General features: G+C 31.7%; 1 protein-coding gene across 9 annotated transcripts in view; it reads right to left on the reverse strand.

Moving 5' to 3' along the window:
- Window positions 1-797: 797 nt before the first annotated feature.
- LOC143249453 (uncharacterized) overlaps window positions 798-21,613 on the reverse strand; it is a 224,768-nt gene continuing 203,952 nt past the window's right edge. For all 9 annotated transcript variants that reach the window (XM_076499319.1, XM_076499320.1, XM_076499322.1 and 6 more), the window contains 6 exons: window positions 18,806-18,926; window positions 18,099-18,280; window positions 14,619-14,770; window positions 13,823-13,949; window positions 10,288-10,409; window positions 798-8,931 (listed from right to left, as the gene is read on the reverse strand). In XM_076499319.1, the coding sequence (XP_076355434.1) occupies window positions 8,655-8,931; window positions 10,288-10,409; window positions 13,823-13,949; window positions 14,619-14,770; window positions 18,099-18,280; window positions 18,806-18,926 (981 nt within the window). In that variant the 3' untranslated portion in view covers window positions 798-8,654. The remainder of the gene's footprint in view (window positions 8,932-10,287; window positions 10,410-13,822; window positions 13,950-14,618; window positions 14,771-18,098; window positions 18,281-18,805; window positions 18,927-21,613) is intronic.

A 21,613-nucleotide genomic window follows, 5' to 3' on the forward strand; every position in this document is an offset into this window, starting at 1 on the left:
AAAAGCGTGTTTTTCTATCAAATAATGATTCCGTACTTATAGTGAGAAGTAAAAATAGGAAGCAGCTCAGTAAAAATTAAAAATATCAGATATTTCTTAATGCATCACCTTGAAATTTGGTATGTAAAAAGAGTCTAGCAGAACACATCCAATGCGACAGTTTGGATTACCACAGTTTAAGTTACAAAACGTGGAAAATCGCGAAACTATCACTCTTGTTAATTACACAGTGTTCTGCAACTTTTTTTTTGGGGGGGGGCCACAAAACACGCTACGTTAGCTGTGAAAAAGAAAGTGCAACCGAAAATGAGCCCTGTGCGCGACTTGAAAGAATGAAATACAAAATGGCGGCCAAACTGGTAGCTACACTTGTAACATTGATAAGACTTTTACAGCATTTATTCACTCGTTAGCCAGGCCGCATTTTTATTCGACTTTGGGCATGGTGGTGAGTAAAACATTAATTTGGTAATGATGACTAATTATGAAGGTCTGCATTCAATGCCACGTTGCATTCTACATTACTGAATAATATACTGTGGTACCACTGGACCTTAACATACAGTTTTTACTATTTATGTTCTCACAGAATGTTTATACTATTCAGAACCTGTTTCAGTATATGGCACAGTTGATTTAATGTGTTGCAAAAATCTTGGTACTTCTAAAAGGAAACATTTGTTTAAATCAACCCAAAAATTAAAACTATTTTCAAAAAGATATTCATACTATTAATTCAAGGAAATTATATATTTTTTTATATATACTTAATGATGAGAACAAAGAATGCACAATTAGGTGAAAAACGTCTATTTTATTTAGATTGTCTGTAAGTACAAAAATACAATAGAAGTAATAATACATAAAGATAGTATGTTAGTGAAGTTCTGAGTGTGAAAGGTACTTAGAAGCACAAATGTGGGAAGAAAAACGCAACAGAAAAAAAAAGATAAATATATATAAGGACTCCAACACAATTATAATGTCCGAGAACTTTCAATAAACTATTCTGAAAAAAAAAGAAAGATTAAATCTATGATATTCAAACTGTTATCAATCTGTTGTTTCTGACTAGAGAAAGTACCTATATAATGCAAACATTTCAACAGGGAATTTGTAGCAAAAACAATTTTTTTTTCACATATTATTATTTACTGTATATATTAAAACATGTTTTAAATGAATAATAGAATGTTAAAAAAGGTTGTTAAAGTGATCATGTTTAGCATAATTCGCTCATCTGGTCATCAATAACTAACATCTGTTATTCCCCCCATTAAAAAATATCTAAAACAATAAAATTAGCTCTTGCAAATTCTCGACAAACTACTTACCCGTAAATGTAAAAGAGTACAAATGGTCCCAAATCAGTCTTTTTTTTCTTAAAAATGGAATCTCATAAATGAAAGATAATTAGTACAATATTAAAACTGATTGAGCTTTTGAATTCTTTTTACCTGATAACCCAATAATTAATGACCATAAATCAATAATTAAACACATTAGATGACTTAAAGAAGTCTGATAGCAACCTTTCCAAATCTTACCTATTACTGTTCCAGCATTTCTTACAAAATAAACTGTTTAGGTTTAATTCACCCAACTTTTAATTGTGTACGTTTGTTTACGGGTGACATTTTTACAAAACAAGATTTAATTACAATGTAATGATGACATTTATAAATAATATTACAAGTTGTAATAAATGAACCACGAAATTAACATAAATTTCATTGCCATACTACCTGTAATGAAGTATTTATATCTTTTTACTTTTTATCCTTTGCAAAAGTTTAAATGAGCAATTACTAGAAAAATTTCAATAAAACACAAACTTCAATTTTCAAATTAAAAACCAAATCTGATTATAAGCTCCACACTATAAAAAGTAAATATGCAGCTCATACAACAATTCCTGTCTCAAATTTTATGAATAAACTTGCTAATGTATGCCTAAAGGCTTCCTACATAGCCAACAAAACTTTATGTAAGCTGGCTTATTTACACTACTCATTCTTACAAATTCCATTAGTTCTCCACACACTGTCAGGTAGCTGTTACAACACCTGCCTCATCATATTTCCAGTTTAAATGTTAATGTTTTCCTCAATTTACATATTTCCAATTAAAATTCTGACATCTTCCTTAACAATACCTATGGTTTGTGCTGCACTCACCTCAGCTTTCTGCTGTTCAAATTTTGGTATCTTCTTTAACTATACATGTATCTCATACCTACACTCACTTTAGCAATTTCCAGTTTAAAGTTTGATATCTTTTTTACAATAAATATAGCTTGTAGCTTATTCACTTTAGCTATTTCAAACTTAAATTCTGAAATCTCCCTTAGTTATTACATATCTTGTATTGAATATATCTTGAAAATTTCTAAATTAAATGTTTTGTATACATTTTCATCAAAATTTGTAGCTGTGTCATGAAAACCATCTCTTAAGTATTCTGCACACATTTCAATACAGTGCAAATAACACAAATTGAGTTTTTTTTAAGAATTTCTAACAGATATTCAATTCCACTTCTGGAATTCACATTATGTTCTCAACAACATATTTAGTATGCACCTTAAGTGTCCTAAAATTACACTTAATAACATATTTTACTATTAAGTTTAAAAAAGAACAAAAATAAAATGTTGGTGTACCATCTTGATCTCAGCCAAAACCTTAAGGATGGCATTCACATAAAATAACTTAATGTAAACATTGTTACTTGTATTTGGACTATCATATATTAGAAAAACTTAAAATTTAACACTATTAAACCATCAATAACAAAATAAAAGGTTACTAAAAATGTGGCTCTAAATATAAAAATGTTAAGAATGAAATTATCTGTGCCTTTTGAAAAACACACATCAGCTGACTCAATTATCAATAATGACTTTTGAGTAAAAGTAAAGAAGACTATAATAATATGCCAATCATATCATATTTGTCACATACAAAGCTGAGGAAACATTCAGGCCAGCTAGAATTTGGCAGACATAACAGAGGTTTATCCTCCAAGTTAAGCAAGCAATCTAACTTTGGATGCAGTTAATTATTCAACTAAAAGGAGGTCTGTGGTGTAGTTTGAACAAAAACACTGGTGAAAATTAAGTCAAAACTTCAAATCAAAAGTTTCAAATGGAGCAGAACTACTTCATATTAATAGCAAATCTTATGACATTTAAAGTTGAATGGATGTAAATCATATTGTAACACTTCTGCAGTAACCCTTATAAAACTGAGATAGCTAATAAGGACTGTGAACTATTGTATCAGCTTCCATTTCTATTAGATGAGATTGCTTTCTTTCAACTTTATAAAAGTGATGCCTAAAGACACCTTGAAAAATATACAAGTGATGTCTACAATTTATTATATTTGAGCCATTTTTAAAAAAAATATGGTTTGCTGGAAAAACTGAATGTTAACTTGTGCTTTATAATTCAGTTCAAAGTTTATCTTATAATTAATTATATAATCAATTTTAGATTTTCTTTACACTGATTTTGTTCTTTCCTTACTTTTCTGTTACATACATTAAAATAATTCTTGGAATAATGGGAAGCTAAAACTATAAATGTGATATTAAACTAAAAAATTTGAGGGGTTTAGTTTGAAACATGGGAGATTTAGATCTGCAGTGTAGGACATGAAACAGTTTCAATAATTTATTTATGAATCAAGTTTATACATTTGAATTCAAATTCAATATGATGAATCATTAGTAATAATAATTAGTTAACATAAGTTAATTTTGTTTTTCTTATCTACTATTTTTCTATATCATGTCAAATCAAACAGCATATAATGAGTTATTAGATTTAGAGTTTTATTGTCAAATTCAAACTGCTTTATATTTCAGTGTTTAAACTGTTTTGAAGAACTGCATTTTGTCATACTTAAAATCATAAGCTGGATAACAAAAATTGCTGTTACTATATCAGAAAACTGTGGTTTCAAAAAATAACACACATGTAGAGCAGTGTAGAGCTAAGTGTGACTATATAGTTGTTTAATTTCTTACTATTACTCTGAAACAAACAACGAAAGTTGATTTTGACTGTGCTGATGGAATATTTTCTTTAGTGCCAAGCATAAAAAATGTATAATAACTTCTGCCTCACCGTGTACAAGTCTTTGTGTAAAGATGCTCAAGATTGTTTCTGATGAAACTATAATTACAATTTCACCCTCATGATACATTTCTCAAAGATCTGTACAAAATACACAATAATGAGTAGAGAGATAAACCAAAGCTGGTAGTAATTTTTGGTTAGATTAGTGAGATGTTAGTATTGGCCACAATAGCTGGCCTTAAGTATGATATTAAAAAAAGTGGTTATTTTTTAACAAAAAGAAGAGTTGGGATAATTTCTGCATCACCTATTTTCTTTATACACAGATAAAACAGCAAAGATAAATCTATTATAATTCTATAAAATATATATAAACACAAGTTCTTAAACATGCTCTTTCATGAGTTTATTAAAAAAAGATGTTTATATTCGAAGTTTATGTTTTGAAACATTTATTTTAAATTTAGAAACTCAATTTCATCTTTAAGGCTATTTTATGGTATACCATTACAACTGGCTTACTTTCCAAAACTGATACATTAGATACATCTTTTAGGTTTAAATAAACATAAATTCAACAGTGTTGCTATGATACATGATCCAACTGTTTATGGACTATGGACTGGCTGTTAAAGCCATCACAAATTTCATAAATATCACACGCATTAAAAAATAACTTTTGTTATTAATCTAAAAAAAACTTGCTTTCCATCATTGTAACTATGCAGTGTAATTTAAAGTCTGTCCTAGTGTTATGTGAAACACAATACACTGTAAACATTCTAGTTGAATATTATGAAGTTTTGCTTAAAAGAATTCTGAGTTAATATGACACGGTTCCATATAAAGATAAAACTGATAATAAAATAGTGTTTGATTTTTCATGTTGAATTAAGCAACATGACATTTAAAAACACACAAAAAATTAAAATAATCTAAATACTTGTAGATCTTTTAAGCATAAATTTAAAACATCAGAAATTACATATAAACAGTTACTTTAGGCAACACAGAAAAAAATATAAAGATGGCACACAAAAACTGACATATTTAATGATTCTTTTTCAACTGTTTAAGATTAAAAGTTCATGAGTAAAGAATATTTATGTTTGTCAAAGGCATTGTTGAGAAACAGAAAAATCTAACTTAATAAGCAAGGTAGTGGCATAACAAGAGTATACAACCAAAATATTAACTTTACCACGTGGATATTTTTCTGGATAACAATTCAATTCCTATGCCATGAGAAGTTCAGTATATTGTATACATAAATACCCTTTTTAAGCAAGCACAAAGCAATTATAATAACTCCCTCTGTGTTCATTGTACTTCTTTTTGCTAAGGACCTTTTCAGCTGACCTTATCTATTCAGTTGAATAAAGTTCCATAACTAGCTAACTCTTTTTTTAAGCACCATTAAAAGTAAATTATACTAGTGCAAATGTTTTATTATCTTAATAAGTAAGAGTTTCTACTTAAGAAAGTATAGTTTTATTTTATTTTATTTTTTTGTAAATTAGTTAAAAGCTGCACAAGCTATTCCTAATTTTGTACTGAGAACCAGAGGGAAGTCAGATGGCATACAGTATCCATTGTCAACTCTAATCAAAAGCACCCACAGCCCCAAAAGTTAGAGCATGAATTTGCAGAAACAGAACATGAACCCTTCAATTTACAATCTGGCATGCTAACCACTAGGCCATACCCAGTTAGATACTATAGACGTACTATTGATCTACATCAAAAGAAAATAAGCAAACTGGAACAGAGTGAAATACTTGAACATAATTTGAGAAACACAAATATTAAATATAGTCCACAAATGAAACTGCCTTTTTATATACTGACAGACCACCTATGCCTACAATGATGATAACTTCTTAAGTTTTAACACCAAATGTTGTAAACTTGAGTAAATATAAATGCAAGTTAAATAACAAACACACATGCTAATCTATGAATGATACTGCAAAAGCCACACAATTCACATACTGTTGGCTGGTGTGGCAACTAACATAAGCAATATATTGGTAGCAGAGATGTTACTGCTATGCTTTATACCTAAGTTTAGGTATATAACATTAACTACAGGTTTGTGGAGGGATAACCACATGTTGCACAGCATCAGGTTTTCTGTAAACCACTGTAGCCTAATAGGATCACAGATATCTGTAGAAGAGGCAAAATTTTCAGGATACTTATCATGCTCGTTTAACAAATGTACAGGAAAATGTACTTATTTCTACAGAAGTTATCTATATTTTAACTTTAAGCCTATTCATACACGAGAACTTCCTCTAGTTTTGAACGCATTTTAGGGTAAACATTTTACCCTATTTACAATAACAGCTAACCTCTGAGAAAGCTTTTCAATCTCAGAAATATTGTGAATAGTTACAATGCACTAATGCTTCTCCACACATTTGCATCACTGCTATTGATGATTTATGATCTTCTTTGTGAGATGTAATGTGCATATAATTAAAATGGGTAACAGATGTATTGATGTCTAGTCCACTAAAGACATTCACTCACTGCTAATTTTTGGCACCCATCAAGAGGCTGAATCAATAGTGAACTTTCATAATGACAGTTTTCTTAGGTACCCTTTTTGAGGGAAAATGTTTCAGCACATAATACCTTTGATAATTCATAAGCCTCTCTTAGCACATTTTACTTTGTTAGTGGTATTTAAAAATTTGATAACCAGTTAACAATTGCATCAGAGTTGACCATTAACTGCCACTCCATCAGAACATAATTCTTACAGTATCTACATACATTTGGTCTCAAAACACGTTTATCTGTTAAACCACAATCACACAGCATACATCAATTAAAAGTTAACCATAATGACTAATATTTTAATCGGTAACTTCTCAGTGTCTTGTGCAAAATGAAATGAAGGTTATTCCACACAGATTTATCTAAAAAAACATTCATATCAGATCATAAAACAAACAAACTAAAAATAAATTTTATAAGCAAGTAATTCTTCAATATAAAGAACAGCTATCAAAAAACACTAGGCAAATATTGCTACAAACTGTGGGGGAAGAAAATACCTAAGTGCAACATAACAGATTTAACATGTATGAAGAACACACATTAACTTCATTTATTTCCAATTTCCTTATGTTTCTCATTGTTTAATTCCTGTTGATAATTTTTCTTAAAATCTCTTTCTATACTTCACTAATTTATTTACTTGTGAATATAATAATTTCCACTGGTAAATTGGCAGTAGTTTGATCACCTCTACATGGAGCACCATGGTTCTTACAGACTCGTTGTAACGACAGCACAGTGGACATACCACTACAAACCAGAATTCCTGCATAGTCAGGTGTACACCAACGTTTTAAAAGCCAATTAATTTGCATCAAGTTTATATATACAAGTAATGCAAAATAATCTAATGTACACTCCTATATTTTGTGCTTTAATTATATGCACCAGTTATCTATCCAAATTTAAAACTATGATGGAAATTTTCACGCTGCTCATGTCATAACACTGTTTTCTGCAGAATTTTTAATGATCTCCATTTATATCTTCTCATTTGACCAAAAATGCAGAATTTTCCTTAGCTACAGTTGTTTGGCTTAGGATTTTCTTCAGAAATATATCTGAATACAAATTTCACAACATAACTGGTTTGTGTAGCATGGAGGGGTCTTTACTAGCATTTTATCATGCATGTTCTTCAATAAAGTATATTAGCATAACCTTACAAGAAATCTTTATCACTTATATGATAAGTTAGTTTTTAATACTTATCAAAGAGTCAGATAACAAAAGTAGATAAAGTTACTTTTATAATTTTAACCTAAACATTTAATATTTGATTTTAATTTTATTCATTAACTTTACTTTGCATAACTAGATATATAAAGATTGGTAATACTGATCTTCTTAAATGATTTTTGTAACAAATAAAAGTGTAAAAACAAGTAAAGCTTATAATATTTCAGTTATGTTTTACAACATTCACCATTCACATATTTTCACTTAACATATTAACATCTCAAACTTAAATCACTTGTTCAACTTTAACACTAATTAATTTATCCATGCTTTGGTGAAAACTAAAAAAAAATGTGCAAATTATTTTATCTCTATAACCTAAAACTTAAGTAGCAACAGACTCAACTTATATGCTTGTCAACATCAATAGCTTAATGTAATGAACAATTAAAATATAACATTAGAAGCACTATTGATTCATTTGCAACTACTGAGAACTCACGATACAGTAAAATTATGCCACTGAATTCTCCTATGATTTTTCAAAACTAAGAAACATGCATGAATGACCATTCACAACACTCATGCACTGTAAAACTTTTTCTGCCAGCTTTCTTTAAAGATATCATAGTGGCCTGAGCATATGGACAACCCATTTTATCCTAGAAGTCAGGAAAAGGTTGTTATCCTACAGCTGTGTAGTACAGTTAGACTACACACGGTAACCCCACCCAATACATCTACAGGAGAGGGAGGATGCTGCTGCATATATAGACCTAAACTTAAACCTTGGTTATCAAATATAAAACCTTGGCTCGTTTTCTCACACGGGAGGTGGTCCACGGATGTATCTCAACTGTGGTAACAGTGAGAATCTGAAGTTGTTCTTGATGTCACAGCAGTGAGGTTCTAACAAGCATGCCAGGCAACACAAAACAACCAGAGCCACCTGGATGGGGACTGCAAATCGCATGACTCTCCTCCAAAAGGGAGTTTGGCCTACTCTACACTTTGTAACAGTTGGGGATGTCTCTAAGCTTGGATCTGGAGAAGTAGCCACAGATCTAACGGTTGGTGATGAAGACATGACTTCAGTTACCCTAAAAGAAAAACATTAATTATTTCAACATGTATAGAAAATCAGACCTATTGTGTGATGTTTAAATACCAAATACAAATTTGGATCCTAAGTAATTTATACACATTCAAATCCTAACAGGAGCAATTTAAGACATCTTCTATGTGGTGTTACTTTATACTATCAAAATACCTAGATTAAAAACAGAAAACTTAAACAATTGCAATGAAATAAAAAAGTAATGTTAAGTAAGATGTAGGTGAAAGCTAAACTTTGATTAGCTGATTACATTTCTCTGAATACAGAAGTTGGCATTACAGTTCATACTTGAAAGTTTTTAAGTAGATTTTATAATGACATTAAAATTTTTAGCATAAAAAAGTTGAGAATGAATATTAAACTTTCAGGAAAATGTTAAACACTTACTTAATCTGTTCAATAATATTTGAAATTGTTTTGATTTGGTTTGTTTTGAATTTTGTGCAAAGCTACATGAGGGCTATCTGCACTAGCTGTCCCTAATTTTGCAGTGTAAGACTAGGGGAAAGACAGCTAGTCATCACCACCCACCTCCAATTCTCGGGCTACTCTTTTACCTGAAATTGACCATAACATTATAATGCTCTCACAGTTGAAAGGGCAAGCATGTTTGGTGTGACGGAGATTTGAACCTGTGACCCTCGGAATGTGAGTTGAGCGCCTTAACAACTGGGCCATGCCGGGCCATATATGTGGTGAACAGAAACATAATATACAACAAATTTACTACAGGCCACGAGAACACATGCACATTTACCATTCTGTAGTGAAAAGCTGAGTACTGTAAAGTCTGAAACATAATTCTCCCTTAATTAAGAAGAACTGGTGAATAATAATAATCTTTTAATTGAAAAATGTGATCATTTTTAGGTAATTGATTTTATCAGTAATTTATGATAATAAAGTATAATTTGACATTACATAGTACAATGTTCTTAGGTTATTATTTGACAATATATTTAATCAATAATCAATTACAATATTGGGTTTCTGAATACAGTCTTCACACAAAACTGCAGAAATAATATATACTTTTGAGAAGAAGAAATAGATAAATTATTTAATATTACATTGAATTTATGTACAAAATGAAACAGTTTTTTACTTCTAATATTTCACTTACTACATATATAATACTGGAAGGGAAAAAAAAAAAGGTATTGCAACTTTTTACATAAACCTGTCTTGTGTTACTAGTTTAGCTTCATACAAGGAAAGATAAATACAATGAAAAACTTTATATAACTACACTGTATTTTTCATAATATCATTTAGCTTATATTATCTTAACATGATTAGCCTGAGAGTGAGAGAAGAATGTAAGAGGAATTTTCTGTACCATATTCCCTTTTCTTCTGTATTCATTTTCTGGTAGCCTCCAACATTTGATTCACTTTCATTTGGAGAACTCTGAAAAATACTCGATTTCTCACCACAATCTTTCATTTCTTTGGACAAAACCTGCAATGTAAAATATTTTTCTTAATATCCCACAAACAATTGCTGCTTGTGGGTTGAACAATTCTTATCAAATACTAAACAAATGTCTACTTTTATGTATGACATCAATGTTTGTATTAAGACAAAAATCATAAAGTAAAGAATTAGAAAAAGTTTCTTTTATAATAAATTTTATAATAACCATGCATAATTTATACTAGTTTTTAAATAAACTAAATTTCTCTTTGCAGAATATTATAATTCTAAGTAACATTTTCATATATAATAGCAATATTTCATCATGATCTGTGATATCTTCAATGCTTATGCCATAATATTTACTTTCAGTTCTATCAGATGCACTAGCATTTCTCTGGACATTAGCTTAGATATTCATAGGACTCACAATTTTTGTAATAACCTCACAGTAGTTTATCTACACTATTTATGTGATGTATGAGGTTTGCTTATTATGAAATGTCTGTGATGAATTAAGCTTGTTGCACACAAACACAGTTAAAAATACCATTTACATTAACTTTAAAATATGTGGTTAACATTTCTATTGCATCCTACACTAATGTCGAGTTTATTCAAAATTTAAGAATGCTTATGCAAATGCAACAAGCTAGTTAAAAGCACTTATCAACAGTTGTAGAAATTATTGTTTCACATTACTTTGTCTTGAAAATCTTTGTACTAAACACAGTACAAAATTTATTTTAACAATATTCATTCTTTCAATAGATTAATAGAAAATCTTTAATAATTAATTAACGTATGTGTGATAATACTGGGTGCAGTGCATATAATTTTCGTTTCTCTTGATAAGGGCTTTTTTTAAAAAAAATTCAATATAAAGTAAAGAAATAGAAAAAAGACTTCAGAGCTAACAATCACAACCCATTTTGATCAGTTCACTACTGTTAATACATTCCACACAGGCTAAGTGCACCTGTTGTCTTTGTTCAACTGCACAAGCTCTTTAATAATAATTTATTTTTAATCCATGCTATAATGTGCCCTGTAGTTATTTGTGTGTAATGAGAAGCTTTTCTGATGTATTTATTTATAACCACCAAAATTCTACAAACATAAATAATACTGTTTAAAACACAATACAATGTAAAAATATGTTTTAAATTTGTTACAAAAATTAATTAGAAAGAAATTAAAATAAGAAGCCTGAAAAATAACTTGTATAGTTAATTTACAATACAAGCATACATATGATTGTTACATAGCCTCAGGTAACAATACAGATATTCAATCATCTTGTTTCTTACCATCACTGTGATTCATAATCATGTAACAAGACCCAATACTCTTGTCACAATGCAGAAAGTAGTTGCAAGTACAGAATATAAGTAAAATAAACACTTTCAGTGTGAAAACAGTAAGCCACTTCATGTCTGATGCAAGTCACACATTAAGGCTTATATAAGTAGCTTTGTTGGAACTATAAACAAGATGATTTACATGGAATTAGGCTAAAAAGAAACAATGCAACAGTCATGTTACTTTGAAGCTTCTCCTAATAGAGCCAACAGTTATTGAAAACTGTACAAACAATGTCCGACAAGTGAGGAATGGAAATACACTGTTATACTGAACAAAACATATGTTCACTTAAATGTCTGCAAAACTCCATGCAATTTACTATCTAAAAGTGATACAAGATTTCAAAAATAGTACATAGCATGTCTCAAACATTTTTCAAGAAGATTTATGGTGGTCATAGGTTACAGCTGTAACAGTAAGTTAAATATATGGAGATTTCACAAAAATGTTAAGTGAATGTTGCAAAGTAACAGATAATGGTAATACATTCTCCGTAAGTAATGGATGACAGTAAGGTACATCTCTAGCAAGGCATCTAGCATCCAGTTACACATCCATATTGAAGTGCCAGTTCTTCCAGAAGATGGAAGTGGGAATTGAACCTGTATCACTTCCAGCTATTGTTTTTGGTCTTCTGTGATTTTAATTTATTCAAATTAGCCCTTGGAAGTAATCACCTGTGAATGAATGAACTCAGGAAATTGTACGAAGACAGAAGTGGAGGATAATGCTGACTTTATTGAACCGTGTAAAAGCCTTGTGCAGTGAAAACTATACTGAAGTTAAAACACCATTGGTGGTGGAAAAGACCATAAAGAATAAAGACTAGGAAAAAAAAAATTGTAATACTGCCTTGTAGTATGGCTGCAAAATAGATAATGTTATTGTTAATATAATAGTATAGTGGTTACAAGTAAAAATCACTTTTTAAAACAAACTATTATAAAACCAACAAATTATTCTGGTATATTTTCTTCAAAGTTAAATTTTGGCACTTGTTTCAGAGTATTGAAGTATAAATAATACTAAACTTTTGATTGTAACATCAAACCAGATAGTAGTGAAATCTATAGCAGGTTTTTGGTTACTTGTTTTAACCAATCATTTTAAACTTTGTTTGGCTTAAAATGAATGTTTTGAGAATACAGAGAAGAACATTATTCTTTCTTGTAATATTTATTTTGCTGTTTCCTCAGCAGTTTTTCCCCACCAGAGATACTGGTTTAGTAAATATTAAACAAAATAATTTTATATTGGATTTGATTATTTATGCTCTAAATATTAGACATATTTTAAAGCCATTATAATACTATAAAAAAGAATATCAAGACTCATTACAAAAGAAAGTAATACCAGTCCTTACTTTGAAGCCAATTATAAATAAATAAATATAATACTTAATTTGCTTCATGTTAAATGCACCTGAATGATTTATTCTACGTTTGACTTCACTTGTGAATGAAACATTAGATCTACCTACCAAAGCAGTAAATGTGTTACTCCTCAAAATTGGTGATGAATGCAAACATGAAAGCACTGATAATTCCAAATTTGAGAACTATTAAAAATGTCTAATACTACTAGTTTTCAAAACAAATATTACTGTAAAATAATTTCTTTCAATACAAATGATTAATATTTATAGGCATAAGTTTCATGTTGGCTTTACCTAAAACTTGTATATATAAAAAGAAGTAATGGTTCTAAAAATGTCTGTTTTTGAAAAAAAAAAGTCTAAATTTTAAACAATTAGAAAATAATTCACTGTATTTTACATCCAAAGTAAGTGTAACAATTAAACTAATATTAATCTTAACTGCTCCACTCTTAACAACCTTAATACGAGTCTAAAGAATGTTCTACAACAACATTTCAACTACATTGCCAATCATATGCTCATGTTGACATGACTACAATCTAGCACCATCTATTCTGATGAGTTTTGATTCTGAATGAAAAGTCTCATTAATGGTAGTCTACAAGAGAAAAAACATAGTTGAGATATTGCCACACACTATCATCACTGTAAATTGAAAGTTCAAAGTGAAGTTCTTAAACTGTTTAAGTATTAATTGTAAGAAAAGAATTATAACCTCAGTTTCAGATGGTCCCAGATGTAATGCTGTGTCATTAAGATGTGAAGTAACAGATTCATCTTCGTTGCCTCTGCTGCTCCATCTTTGCTTTAAATTCTGCAGCTCAGTCAGTTGACTACCAGTCCTGAAATGTAACACTGAATTATATGTCTTCATATCTACTACTGTATGTATATAGAAGTCACCAACCCAACGATAAATTTTAGTAACTCTGGACTTGTATGTGGTATTAACCCTTATTAAATTTTTATTAAACTACTATCAGTATTAAACATAGTGCAATTTTATAATACTTACATTAATATTAAAATAGTTTAAAATGTTATGCAAGTGGTATGAACATGCTTATCTGCCTTACTTAACCTTACAGGTATGCTGAGTACTGTTTAAGGTTTTCTCTAAAATCATCCTTAAACTAGCCTCTATAACAATAAACAAAAAATATTGTGTAACTTTATAATGAAATATCTGAATTTCACTAAACGTGTAATAAAAGTCAATATTTTACATGTGATTTTCCCAAAAACTATGACAAAAGACTGTAATGTCAGTAATGAACTTTTTCATTACTGGGTACTTTGAACACATGTGTAAGACACACAATCTTTTAATTGTAATAACACATATTTATGAAATTTGTGAAACTGATCTGGCATTAAGTTCTAAATATACATTATGCTCGTACATTCTTTCAGTTAAAGTGTCTATTCCATAAACTTATTACATCTATCCAATGAGAATACAATAAAATCCTACTCATAGTAACTCAAGATAATGCACATTGTTTACGTACACTTCATAAATATCATCCCACAGCTGGTACAGTGATGTAACATCCTCTTTCAAAGGTGATGATGCCAAACCTGACTCTGTAACCAGTCGATGTACTTGCAAGTTTACCTCCAAAAGGGTGTTTTTAGTGTCATGCAGTGTTGAAAATAATGTCTAATTTATAAAACAAAAACACCTTCAATTATAGAAGCTTTAATTTGATAATATGAAATAGTTATATGAAATTAATAATGAATTTACACAAGTTCCATCTAGGGTATGAGTACCCCAGCTAGTTATTTTTAAAAGTTTCAAAAACATAACAACACAGGTATATTTTAAATTTATCTAATTAACTTTAATATCAAAGGTTTGGTTTGACAGAATACACGCTGCACGATGGCTGTCTGAGCTAGCCACCCCTAATTTAGCAGAATACACGCTGCACGATGGCTGTCTGAGCTAGCCACCCCTAATTTAGCAGAATACACGCTGCACGATGGCTGTCTGAGCTAGCCACCCCTAATTTAGCAGAATACACGCTGCACGCCCCTAATTTAGCAGATGGCTGTCTGAGCTAGCCACCCCTAATTTAGCAGAATACACGCTGCACGCGATGGCTGTCTGAGCTAGCCACCCCTAATTTAGCAGAATACAGCTGCACGATGGCTGTCTGAGCTAGCCACCCCTGATTTAGCAGAATACACGCTGCACGATGGCTGTCTGAGCTAGCCACCCTGATTTAGCAGAATACACGCTGCACGCATGGCTGTCTGAGCTAGCCACCCCTAATTTAGCAGAATACACGCTGCACGATGGCTGTCTGAGCTAGCCACCCCTAATTTAGCAGAATACACGCTGCACGATGGCTGTCTGAGCTAGCCACCCCTAATTTAGCAGAATACACGCTGCACGATGGCTGTCTGAGCTAGCCACCCCTAATTTAGCAGAATACACGCTGCACGATGGCTGTCTGAGCTAGCCACCCCTAATTTAGCAGAATACACGCTGCGATGGCTGTCTGAGCTAGCCACCCCTAATTTAGCAGAATGCTGCTGGCTGTCTGAGCTAGCCACCCCTAATTTAGCAGAATACACGCTGCACGATCTGGCTAGCCACCCCTAATTTAGCAGAATACACGCTGCACGCTGTCTGAGCCCACCCCTAATTTAGCAGAATACACGCTGCACCGATGGCTGTCTGAGCTAGCCACCCCTAATTTAGTAGAATACACGATGGCTGCTGAGCTAGCCACCCCTAATTTAGCTGTCTGGCTGCTAGCCACCCCTAATTTAGCAGAATACACGCTGCACGATGGCTGTCTGAGCTAGCCACCCATAATTTAGCAGAATACACGCTGCACGATGGCTGTCTGAGCTAGCCACCCCTAATTTAGCAGAATACACGCTGCACGATGGCTGTCTGAGCTAGCCACCCCTAATTTAGCAGAATACACGCTGCACGCTGCACCGATGGCTGTCTGAGCTAGCCACCCCTAATTTAGCAGAATACACGCTGCACGATGGCTGTCTGAGCTAGCCACCCCTAATTTAGCAGAATACACGCTGCACGATGGCTGTCTGAGCTAGCCACCCCTAATTTAGTAGAATACACGCTGCACGATGGCTGTCTGAGCTAGCCACCCCTGATTTAGTAGAATACACGCTGCACGATGGCTGTCTGAGCTAGCCACCCCTGATTTAGTAGAATACACGCTGCACGATGGCTGTCTGAGCTAGCCACCCTGATTTAGCAGAATACACGCTGCTGCGATGGCTGTCTGAGCTAGCCACCCCTGATTTAGTAGAATACACGCTGCACGATGGCTGTCTGAGCTAGCCACCCCTGATTTAGTAGAATACACGCTGCACGATGGCTGTCTGAGCTAGCCACCCCTAATTTAGTAGAATACACGCTGCACGATGGCTGTCTGAGCTAGCCACCCCTGATTTAGTAGAATACACGCTGCACGATGGCTGTCTGAGCTAGCCACCCCTGATTTAGTAGAATACACGCTGCACGATGGCTGTCTGAGCTAGCCACCCCTAATTTAGCAGAATACACGCTGCACGATGGCTGTCTGAGCTAGCCACCCATAATTTAGCAGAATACACGCTGCACGATGGCTGTCTGAGCTAGCCACCCCTAATTTAGTAGTGAAAGATAGTTACTCATTATCACCCACTGCCAACTCTTAGGCTGCTCTTTTACCAATAAATAATGGGATTGACTGTAACATTATAATGCTCCCATGGCTGAAAAGGTGAGCATGTCTTGGTGGGACAGCAATTGGAAACTGCAACCCTAAGATTACAAGTCAAGCACCCTAACCACCCAGTCATGTTGGACCTGATATCAAAAGTTAGATATTATCTAAATTCTTAGTTATCATTATGGCTGCAACAAATCAGAGATAAAAGAAAATATAGTTTGTATAAATAATAGACAGAACTTTCAAAACTTAAGACTTGGGTAATAGTTTTGTTTCGAATTTACTTACTGACTAAGTATATTTTATGACAGTTTATAACTTTTACAGCAGGTAAAATTTGTTTTTAATACAGGTACAGGTTATGATCTGTGATGTAATCATTTTCAAGTTCAGAAGTTTTAATGGCAAAAAATGTTTTAAGGGGCTAAAACCAATATTCAGCAATCTAATATTGTATTAAACTTCTAGAATTGATAACTTATCTTTGGTTTGTTTTGTTCAGCCATACATAAGTTATCCATAAAATTCATGCAGACTGATATGTATATGAATAAGTAAACATTATTAATTCTAGAATTGATATATATTATTAAATATTTGAATGTTGATTACCACAATGTTCTTTACTGTTAAAACTTGTGTACTTGTGAATGATTGCACCAGTGATCAAAATACTGAACCAGTTCTGAAAACAAATCTTACTTATTGTAGAAGACTGAAAACTTTAATAAAGTAGACATAGGTAGTTTATGATACTTAAGTAACTTACCCTATGACAAGGGTTAAGTCCCCTCTGAATCAGTTATTAAAAAGTGTAACATAATAAAATATATGACAATTTTAATAGTGTACTGTCTTTTTGCAGCGACATCATTAAACCAATAAAAACACAGCAAAATTTACAACAGTAATAGGTTAAGAGTAGCTTTCTAGTAGTACAAGTAGTTTTTGTGTTATGAGAATTAATATCACTAGATGAATCTTAATTAAACTTTCAAAATCTGCAGACTAGTTAGTTTCCTTTCATGTAGTGATAACAGATACTTAAAAACAAATTGACTTGTTTGAAAAACATAGAAAAATTTGTCTATGAGTGGTCTTGAATTTTCCCAATTGCTTGAAAGCTTCCATCAATTCAACATAATGTTCTATTCTTAACATGCAACATGTACTTGATTTCTATTGTCACTGCTAATCTTAACAAATGTCAAAAATGTTTTCACATACAGAACATGCTATAATTTTAGTATGTTTTTTTAAACTAAAGGTTAAAAGCATATTAAAAGGTACCTGTAACAACTCTATCCTGTCCTCCAAATCTACCAGGGAACTAGGTTGGCTAGTTTGGTTTGCTGTCATTGAAAGGTTGTCGAGTTTGATTCTCAGCTTTTCTAAATCCTTCATTACTTTCTGTTCCTGGGGCTGATGCTCGAGTAACTGATAATGGAACTTCTTCCACTGTTTGACATGACCTAAGCAGGTTCAAAATTAAACTTTATTAGTCCTGTTATCCAATAATGTGTACCAAATGAATGTTGTAGTAAAATATATGCCAACCTTCAAACTTGCAAGTTTAAATAACCAATATCTTATATTATGAGAAAGAAAGTAATAGCTCTGTGACAAAACAGAGTTCTAAAGTTGTTCATAATACATTTGCAAATGTATAATTTGTATAAAATATTCTCAGTTATTCAACCTAATAAGTTGGGAAAAAAAACAAAACAACCTTCTATGCTTAAGTTTACCTAAATGATTCAAAATAAAACCCAAATTATCAGATGATGCCTATTTTTGATAAAAGAGACATCTTAAAAATCCAACTTTAATAAAACCAGGCATTACACTACTGAACCTTGATGGATGATAGCTTATAATGTCATGAACTGAATGTATTCTATTCAATTATATACCCAAAAAAAACAAAACTAATCAAGCTGAAGAACATTTATGTATTATCTGTTTTTAGATTCAAGGAAGTAATGTGTCATTCTTACCTTTCAATTGGTCAAGATCATCAGGGGAAAGCATGCGATAGTGATGGCTACTAGCATCCATGTTTTCTTCTATCTCACGCAGAGATTTCAGATAAGTCTGGCAAGTGACCACCAGTTCAGACTATTAGAGCAGATAAATTTAGTATAAATTCAATCAAAATTAAATAACTTCTCTGAAGTTACTTACCTAAAACAATGGTGTATAAAATACCTTAAAACAAAAACATTTGAATTTCTAATTTAAATCAAATCATTAACAGTAGATAATATTAAAGTCTAGATTAAAAATATGTTATAATTTAATTTAGATTATGCATATTTATACAATGACAATATTTCTGAAAAATAAAATGATGCAAGTCTTACGTTTTTCAATATTTATTATTTTTAAAAAGTTTTATTAGGTTCTCAAAAATAAATTAAGATATCTCACTTACATAGATTTAAAGTTGCAATAATTACATATTTTCAAGAACAATAGAACACATATGCTTCTTAAGAAGTGCTGAGAAATCTCAGTGAAATGTAAATAATTTTAATTATAATTCCTATCTTTACACTTCCAAAAAACGAATTACTTGTTCTTTCATTTTGTTTCTTTTAAATTTGTTTTTATGTTTTCTTACACATTTTTTTTTAGTATTTTATTTGTTTATAGTTTTCCATAACAATTTTCAGCTACATTATATTTCTTGTTGTGCTTATTTCTTCTAAACAGATCAGTACTGTAATGCAACTTCCTTGTATTGCCACCCACAGATTAAATTTCTCTTTTTGTTTAAGCTCAAGCTAAATATCAGCAATATAGATTACAAATCATTTTACAAGTGCAATGTAGCTATGATTTACAGGGTATTACAAACAACTTCATGAATTAAACCTTGGACATTTCATATGACAAAATGAATAATATAATACTTGAAAGTCTTAAAAGCAAATTATAAAACAAAAGTAGTTGTTACAGAAAACATTCTATATAATTTGTGATTTACTTCAATTTATTTTTCAAAGTTCACATGAATACATACATAAAAACATCTCATAGTTTGTGATCTAGTAAAAGAAAAGCTTTATTTAGCACTAGAAATAAGGTTATGACTAGGAGAGGAATGAATAAATCCATTTAATAGTGCAGTCAAAATCATACTGACATTTTTATTCACTCTCTTCAATCATGAACAACAAAAAAAACTGTGACTCAAGCATTTAAACATTATGTAGTTAATGTCTTTTTTATATAAGCTGAGGAGCATGATTATAATTATATTTGTCATGAGACATTAGTATTAGGCCTATTGCACTTTTAAACACAACATTCTTTATCTAGTTCAGGAGTCTTCAAACATTTTTGGACAAAGTCCATAAAGTAGGTCTTTTTTAGGCTTAGCAGGCTGGAAGGGTCATGGTAAAATTAAGTAGAAATGTGTATGTGATCAGAATATGTTATCACTAATTTACTTCTCATAAGAGCACATATTGAAAATATTGAAGATGCACAAAATTACACTTAACTGAGGATCAAAGTTAGTGCTACCTATCATCAAAAGTGGTTGCAAATGCTCATCAGATAAGGCTGATCTGTAACTAATTTTGACATACTTCATCTATGAAAATGTCTTTTCACAGAAATAGGTAGTGTCAAAAACTGAAATGAATCCACGAGCAAAGCTTTTTAAATAAACACACTGTCGGTTGGAAACCATTTATCAAACACTTATCAGTTTCCTTTTGTTGTATTTGTCCTTCAACATGTCATTGGACTGCACATCAATCACTTCAATTTGAACTTCAGGTAGCAGTTCATCAATAACACAATCAAATGGTTTTTTTGAAAATCTTTATTTCCATTGCACTTGCATTAAGATAAAAAAATGCTCCTTGAACTGTAGTTTCAGGTCAGAAAGGGTATCTTGTGCAAACCTGTGTGGGAATGGGGATCTCACCTCTTGCTGAAACTCTTCACAACATGGAAAATGTATGAAGCAACTCCTCATCAATTGGAATATGAAAATAATTAGTTATTGCTGAAATGCTTTCACCTCTGTGTACATATTGCAGATAAAAGCAGTTTCGCCTTGCAATCTAAGATTGAATTAACTGAAGTACATGGTCAAGTCTACAGAAAAAAACTAATTTCCAAAGCCATTTGTTGTTTGTGAGTAACAGTTGAGAGCAGTTATTTTCATTTAAGAAAATTTTAATCTCAGTTCTAAGCTCAAAAAAGCCATTAAACTGAAGTGTGGTAGGGCAAATCAGGATATGTTGCTTCAACTTCTGCCAAAAAGTCACGAAATTGATGATGGTTGAGTCCATGAGAAGGAGTGAAGCTCACTGTTGAAACTACAGGTTCCATTAAACATGACAGGTCCAGATATTTTCCACACAGTGCCTACTGATGAATAATGCATTGAAGAACTATAGGCTTGGAACAAGAGCTTTGTAAATTTGCCCAACTAAATCTTTTCCTGCACCACACATATTTCTACCATCATCTGTTGTAATGAACTTCAGCTGTTTCCATTCCAGCTTGTACTGAGTTAGTGATTTTTTTACCTCTTTGAAGATGTCTTTACCTGTGGTTAATCCATGCATACTGTGCACAGAAACTAATTCTTCAGTCACTTCAAAATTAATGTTGACACCATGAATAAACAACAGAAACTGTGAAATGTCAGACATACCTGTTGACTTGTCAAGCACGATGGAAAAGCACTTAAACTCTTTGGCCTTGTCTTTCAGCTGAGACACAATACTGCTTTCAATGTCCTCGACTCTATGAGCAACTGTATTCCCCGAAAGACTAATAGA

Source organism: Tachypleus tridentatus, chromosome 4 (assembly GCF_004210375.1).
Source record: "Tachypleus tridentatus isolate NWPU-2018 chromosome 4, ASM421037v1, whole genome shotgun sequence".
In the NCBI taxonomy this organism is placed as follows: Eukaryota; Metazoa; Arthropoda; class Merostomata; order Xiphosura; family Limulidae; genus Tachypleus; species Tachypleus tridentatus.